The sequence below is a fragment of the Chelmon rostratus genome, chromosome 19 (assembly GCF_017976325.1).
Source record: "Chelmon rostratus isolate fCheRos1 chromosome 19, fCheRos1.pri, whole genome shotgun sequence".
Taxonomy (NCBI): Eukaryota; Metazoa; Chordata; class Actinopteri; order Chaetodontiformes; family Chaetodontidae; genus Chelmon; species Chelmon rostratus.
In genome coordinates this window covers 12,081,226-12,088,384 of record NC_055676.1, presented here as the reverse complement: position 1 = coordinate 12,088,384, position 7,159 = coordinate 12,081,226, and the positions used below count along the sequence as shown (strand labels likewise).

At 43.9% G+C, this 7,159-nt stretch overlaps 1 protein-coding gene across 2 annotated transcripts; it reads left to right on the top strand.

Moving 5' to 3' along the window:
• Positions 1 to 200: 200 nt before the first annotated feature.
• Positions 201 to 6,954, top strand: mpx (myeloid-specific peroxidase). 2 transcript variants are annotated; one of them, XM_041960278.1, is made up of 16 exons: positions 201 to 240; positions 370 to 435; positions 578 to 665; positions 793 to 968; positions 1,187 to 1,319; positions 1,728 to 1,854; positions 1,946 to 2,152; positions 2,246 to 2,609; positions 3,395 to 3,555; positions 3,638 to 3,896; positions 3,980 to 4,150; positions 4,253 to 4,490; positions 4,779 to 4,996; positions 5,128 to 5,165; positions 5,394 to 5,444; positions 6,042 to 6,188. In XM_041960278.1, the coding sequence occupies exons 2-16, from the start codon at positions 372 to 374 to the stop codon at positions 6,048 to 6,050; spliced, it is 2,304 nt and encodes a 767-aa protein (XP_041816212.1). In that variant the 5' UTR covers positions 201 to 240; positions 370 to 371; the 3' UTR covers positions 6,051 to 6,188. The 2 variants fall into 2 exon arrangements, with proteins under 2 accessions (XP_041816212.1, XP_041816213.1); XM_041960279.1 differs by lacking the exon at positions 5,128 to 5,165 and having other exon boundaries at positions 5,406 to 5,444; positions 6,042 to 6,954.
• The last annotated feature ends 205 nt before the right edge of the window (positions 6,955 to 7,159 follow it).

Sequence of the window (7,159 nt, the reverse complement as noted above, 5' to 3'; positions counted from 1 at the left end):
ATATAGTTTTTCAGTAAAGATGTCAATGAGTTGACCAGAAACAATAAAAGATAAGAAGAAAGGATTTCCTTCAGCACAGACAGAGAAGGAAGAAGGAACTGCTCTTTACTGTAGCCTCACCTGGACAGCCCCAGAGGGCGAGGCCTCGGGGCTCACGCTCAATATAAAGGAGGTGACGGTGCTTTACACAACACTGCTAACTCCGATCTCCAAGAGCATCTGAAATCTTCACAGACACAGGTATTCTTCTTTTTGGGGGGGATTCTTAGATATTTTTCATTTTACATGATCCCTGAGAATTTGTTTTTGTGCACGGCTTTCGACAAACTAAATGCATTTAGTTTTTGTACTTTTTTGTCTTCATTTTAGGGATGCTTTTCTCTGTCCTTATTGCACTGGGTGTCTGCCTGGTGCCTGCTCACTCCAAACCAGCAGGTACAGGCTACAACCTTCACACTGCAGACACATTTCTAATTGCCTTTTATTTCTGAATATGTCTGTGTGTATGTCAGTAGTGAAGTTTAAAGCCATTTTTGTGTGGGGGGGTTGTTTTTGTTTTTGTTTTGTTTTTTTGCAGGACATTATCTGGGTAGTCCTCTCCTTCGACGCTGTTTTGAGGAGGCAAAGGCACTTGTGGATGATGCCTACACATACTCCAGAGAAGAGTGAGTTCATCTTCTGGGTTATTTCATATGCTATGTCTTTGGCGTGCAGGCCATTCATTACAACAACTCTTTAACTCCCCCCAAAAGTCCACAGTTTTCACACAGCTGTGTGTGTTCTCTCCTCCAGGAGTCTGAGACGAGTCCGCAAGGATGTGGTTAGTCCTCACGATGCTCTTCGTCTGATGAAGCAGCCTCGTGGTGACACGCGCTCAGCTGTGAGATCGGCAGACTACATGGCGCAAACCCTCCGTCTGCTGCACGAGAGGGTGCATCATGTGCACAAACGCTCACTCAATGCAACAGGTCAGACATGCAGCAGACAAAAAAAGACAACACAAACAGTGCTCTCTTTGTTTTTATGACAGCTCTTCCTGGTCTTGGCTGAAGGCCAGAGGTTCACTGTTTCATAATATGGGCGTAGTGGAGCACTTTAAAGTTGGAATTAGGGACAGCACCTACAAAGTTGATTGACATGCAGACACATTGTGAATCCATGAATTGTGCCTTTAACATTTTTTCAGACTTGCTTTCTGAGGAGGACCTGAAAAAGCTTGCAGAAATAACTGGATGTTCAGCTCGAATCAGTCTTCCACAATGCCGTACCACCCCAAACCTCAACGAGTATCGCACAATCACCAGCGTCTGCAACAACCTGTAAGAGAAGCATTCAAGTGTGATAAGTTCTCATTTTTGAAAATTTAAGTTTCTTCTTGTTATTATTTATTATTATCCCGACTTTTGTAATCCCATCTTGAACATAAACAGATACACTTTTGCATGCAAATCTTTTATGCAAACTTAACCAGCACATTTTAAGATTGCAAAGTTTTTTCAATATCAGCTTTGGTTTCCTATTTTACTTTCCAGTATAGGAAAAAATCAGTTGTACAGTTTCTTTCCAAAAAGCAATCTGTGTTAATGGAAACAGGGTCTGTGAGGCAGAGGAAAGGCTTGTGAAATAGACCTAAACATCTTAGGCCATATGCCACAGAAGATGTGTACACTTCCGTGTCATTTCTCAAGCAGCATTTCCAAACATGGACATCTCCTGTTTGATTTTAGAAATAACCCTCGCCTCGGATCCGCCAACACCCCCTTCACCCGCTGGCTACCCGCCGAATATGACGATGGCATCTCCCAACCAAAAGGCTTCAGAAACCAAACATTCAACAACTTCTTGCTCCCGCTGGTATGACCTTGAAATCCCAGACACTCACTTCTGTTAATAAACATAAATGCTTCTTTTAAATGAAAACCACACAATTCTCCTCCACTCTCAGGTGCGACAGGTGTCCAACAACATCTTAAACACAACAGATGCAGGAGTGGTCAACGACGGACTGTACACTCACATGGTGACCTTATTTGGGCAGTGGAATGATCACGATCTCACCTTCACGCCGTTCTCCCCCAGCATCCGCTCTTTCAGCAACGGGGTGAACTGTGACGAGAGCTGTGAGCGAACTGAGCCGTGCATCCCCATCCCGGTGGGTGTCCAAACTCTAACCCAGACACTGAGATGTTGTTTTCACCGAGAGATTCTCTCCATAACCTTTGACCTCTCTTTTCCCTACAAACAGATTCCTCCCGGTGACCCCCGCTTGCCATCCCGCCCGGACAGCTGCATCCCCGCGTTCAGATCCGCCCCTGTTTGCGGAACGGGATACTCGGCCTACAATTTTGGCGGAGAGCCCAACAAGAGAGAGCAGATCAATGCCCTGACCGCCTTCCTGGATCTCAGCCAGGTGTACGGCTCTGAGGACAAACTCGCCCAGTATCTTCGCAACCTCGAAAGTAACGACGGCCTGCTGCGCGTGAATACAGAGTTCAAAGACAACGGGCGCGAGCTGCTGCCCTTCCACCCTCTCCAGGTGAACATGTGTGCCACCCGCAAAAGAGTCACCAACGACACAAACGCCAGAGAAGTGCCCTGTTTCATTGCAGGTGAGTCATCTTGCAAGTTCATTGTAACTAATAGCTTTATAAGTGGTTCGTTAATAATTGATCAGTGCCTTAGTAATAAGCCATAGGCGCTGCAATAAGAACTTTGGGTTGCCAGGTTGTGAAGAACTGCTGTATATCCTGCTCTAGCCTCTAACCTGCTGTCTTTCTAAATTACCTGGCAACGCTTTTTTAAAACCCTCCATTTAGCATTTATCAGCAATAAATAAACACTTAATAAATGGTTCAGACACACTTTGATGTAGTTGTAAGCACTCATAAAGGATTTTTTTAGCTATTAAGTATTTGTCAAGAACTGTAACTCCTATTGAGTCTCCACAACTTGATGTTGGTGCTTCAATAGATAAAGAGAAAATGATATACCACAGTTTTAATGTCATCATATTAACAGTTATAGCTCTAGAAAATTACTGTAGTGGGTAGAAGTACTCATACAACCACATTATATGTGTATGTCTATAACCATTTATTTCATGTGTATAAATGCTAAATTAGGAGGTAAATAGTAAAGTGATGAGTAAAAAAAAAAGGGAGAAAAGCAGGACTGTGTACTAAATAAAAATGCAGACTTGATGGCTCATTAGAAAAGAAGTTTTTCATAAAGTCGCACAACTAATATGTCCTCATTGACATCTTATTGCTGATCTATAAAGAATATAAAAGAATAATAGAAAGAGGTGCCAAACATCTGAACCTGAAGAGGAAATGAACAAATCATCAGGCATTTGTCGGTGTGTGATCTTGATGTTTACATTTCTGTCTGTTAGGTGATGTCCGGGTGGATGAGAACATCGCTCTGACGTCCCTTCACACACTGTTCATGCGTGAGCATAACCGCCTGGCTCGTGAACTGAAGAGACTAAACCCACAGTGGGACAGTGAGACCCTCTACCAAGAGGCTCGCAAGATCATGGGTGCTTACACACAGGTAGTTCAATATCTACTGTACATCTCTGAAGCGTCCTCCGCTCCAGTCTTTCACTTAAACTACGTCTCTCTGTCTCTCTCAGGTGTTTGTGTTCAGGGACTATCTACCACACATTGTGGGCCCCGATACAATGCGCAGACAGCTTGGCCGTTACCCCGGCTACAATCCCAATGTTGACCCAAGTATCTCCAACGTCTTTGCAACAGCAGCCTACCGCTTCGCCCACCTGGCCATCCAGCCAAATTTAGCCCGTTTAGATCCAAACTACAGGGAGAACCGTCAGTTCCCAAGTGTCTCCTTGTACAGGTCCTTCTTCACCCCCTGGAGAATTGTCTTTGAGGGTGAGATGTACAGAAGGAAGGGTCATCACTTATCTGTCGCTCTGTCTTAAACTGTCACCCTAATTTTCATTTTACCTCTGCAGGTGGCATTGATCCTCTGCTCCGTGGTCTGATTGGCCGTCCCGCTAAACTGAACACGCAGGATCACATGATGGTGGACGCCCTGAGGGAGAGGTTGTTCCAGTTTGTGCAGCACCTGGCTTTGGACCTGGGCGCTCTCAACATGCAGAGGGGACGTGATCACGGCTTGCCTGGTACATCCCTCACCCTGATTTCAAGCCTTTGACATATTTCTTCAGTGTTTCATCTGTTCCTTCTTCATCCACTCTTTGCTCAATTGCTGTTTGCTCCTCTAGGCTACAACGCGTGGCGTCGGTTCTGTGGCCTGTCTCAGCCCAGAAACCAGGCAGAACTCGCTCAGGTCCTGAACAACAACAACCTGGCCCGCAGGCTGCTGCAGCTCTACGGTACGCCCAGCAACATCGACGTCTGGATGGGAGGCGTGGCAGAGCCGTTTGTCCGTGGCGGCCGTGTGGGGCCTCTGTTTGCTTGCCTCATTGCATCACAGTTCCAGAGGATCCGCCAGGGCGACAGGTCAGTATGTGTGGACACATAGAGTCATGTGTATTTATACTACAGGTGGTGGATTGTGAAGGCATGGTATCTTTTTGTTTTTAGAAAATGTAATGAAAATAGGTGCAGTCAGCCCAGTCATCTCAGGTGTTGTACACATGTACATGTACACATAATGGATTTAAAAACATGATTTTGTTTTGAAAAAAATAATGCATTTAATAGCAGCTCTTGATTCAAGTTCAGATTTAGACCCACAGGGAGATTTATTACTTATTACTAATCTACCCTCTTGTTTGAAACAATCAGGCTGTGGTACGAGAAAACGGGCGTCTTCACGCCAAGTCAGAGAGCCGCTCTGTCTGGCGCCAGCCTGGCCAGGATCATCTGTGACAACACCGGTATCAGGACCGTCCCCACTGACGTCTTCAGCGTCCTCTCAAACAGGAACCGCCTTGTCAACTGCTCCAACATTCGACGCCTGAACCTGTCGGGATGGAGGCAGAGACCCTGCACAAACGCTTTAGGTGAATTATCGCTGACTTTGAGAGGGGGAGAGAGAGTCTCAGTTTCAGTCTGAGTTTAACCTGGTGTGTTTATTTCTCCTCTAACCGCTTGTGTGGAAATAGTTCTTCATATGTGGTGTTTGATCTTGCAGGCCCGGGTGGTAGCTGTTATGAAGTCAGTGGAAAAGAGGTCGGTTTTAAGTACTAACAAGTGGTACTCAAAATGTATTAGCAGAATGAAGCTACCTTCTTCTAAAGAAGTGCAGATTCAAATCCTTTACCTGTTGTTCTTTTTGGCATCTTGGTGAAGGTGGTTCTTACTCAAAACAAAACCATTCTTGTTTTACTAATACAAGCACATTTAGAAAAAAGTTATGAGGCTGAATAAGTATAATTTCTGCATCTTCTTCATATTCAGAATGTGGATCAGCCGGACCCCCTGGACCAAGGGGACCTCGAGGACAACGAGGTAGTGTATTTAGCCAGCGTATGTGCTGTCTGTTCAGCCTTTTGTAAAGGGCATGCAGTGTAGAAAGAGCTTAAAAATACATGCTGACGCCACAATAAGTCACAGCAGTTTTAGAAAGAATATTGTTATTATGGATGCATTATTTAAAAGGGTAACAACACACTTGACATTCACCCCCTTTCTTTGCACATATTATAGGAATGTTATTACTGTTGCCTTAATATGTGGTAGAAATATTTCTACTATACGGGCAGAATTTTTTCTCACTTTTTAAAACTTAGAGGACTCAATTACAGACTGAAATAAAAGAGATTTTTTAACTAAACCATGCATCATGTTTTAGAAGATGATCGTATGTTTTGTATGAAAAATAATCTGCAAAACAACCAGTCACTACATAGTGGAGTAAAAAGAATGAAGTAGTAGCAAAGGAAATACTAAAGTACAAGTATTTCAAAAATGTGTATAGCGATTCAGTAAATGAACTAAGTTCCTCTCCATCTCTGGATAATTCATAATGAATGATGTTTACAAGCCTACAATATGCTGTGTGTTTTTACAGTGTTTTGAATGAATTGTGCTTTTGTTCCTCTGCAGGTCCAGTAGGACCTCCTGGTCCCAGAGGCCCACCTGGACCACAAGCACTCAATATCAACGCCTCACAGCCGCAATCTGCCTTCTCCATCCGCCTGGGCAAGTACAACCCATCCTCAGAGAGAACCATTCACTTCCGTCAGGTGATCTACAACGATCAGAACCATTACAGCACTAAGACGGGCATGTTTACGTGCGTCATCCCCGGCGTCTATCAGTTCAGCTTCCACTGCATGTCCTTCACCGATGCAGGAAGTGTAAACCTTTGGCGTAACAAAGAGATGGTGCTGCGCAGTTTCAAGGTTTATGTGGGAGGTCTCCACTTGTCATCAGGGGACATAGTGCTCCGGCTGCAGACAGGGGACAAAGTGTGGCTGGAGGTCACCGACGGGACCAACGGCCTGAGCACCAAAAGCTACTTCTCGGGACACCTGCTCTTCGCTGTGTGACACAAACACTTCTCTTCCAGCCTGAACCGCCTCTCTTTATATACCGGTGGTCTTTCTTCTGTAGGATCTCTCTGCACTGAACTTTGCTTTTCATTAATCAGGATATATGAATTATCTAGATGTATGAATTATCTATCATTGACAAACAAGTTTTTTGAGCCAATGGTGCAGGCTGGGGCACACCATACAACATTTTTGGTAGTTTTAACAAGTAGCCTAATGAAAATCAAATATAATAGCACAACATTATTATACTCTGTTACAGCATGCAGTCTGTTGGAAACATCATCAGTGGCCAGTTTTGATGGTGGGATTTAATAGTATTATTATGAATGTTTTATGCACTGATAAAATTGAAGCCAGCCTTGAAAATGCTATGTGTTGTGCTTGTGTCTTTGAAGCTTGTTTTACTGTAACTTTCATATCTGTTGTGTTTTGCATTTAATAAATAAAGAAACTGAGCTGCAGTAAATGTTGTGTTCACATGTTCTTATTTATGTTAATCACAAAAAGAGAGAGCAGTCATTTTTTTGCTTGTAACCTGGGCCCATTTAGTGTCTGAAGGCGGCATAAACCACAGAAGAAACATAAAGAGCTTGATGACATTTGTGTGAAAAAGACGCTACAAAGCACAACACTAGAAGTAGCTGAGAAGCTAGAGGTGGGTCAAAG

Bases quoted from the DNA above. Each gene is read 5' to 3' on its own strand.
- mpx (XM_041960279.1), top strand. From the start codon at position 372: ATGCTTTTCTCTGTCCTTATTGCACTGGGTGTCTGCCTGGTGCCTGCT. The intron at 666-792 runs GTGAGTTCATCT...TCTCTCCTCCAG, and splicing joins TACACATACTCCAGAGAAGA to GAGTCTGAGACGAGTCCGCA. The intron at 2,153-2,245 runs GTGGGTGTCCAA...CCCTACAAACAG, and splicing joins AGCCGTGCATCCCCATCCCG to ATTCCTCCCGGTGACCCCCG.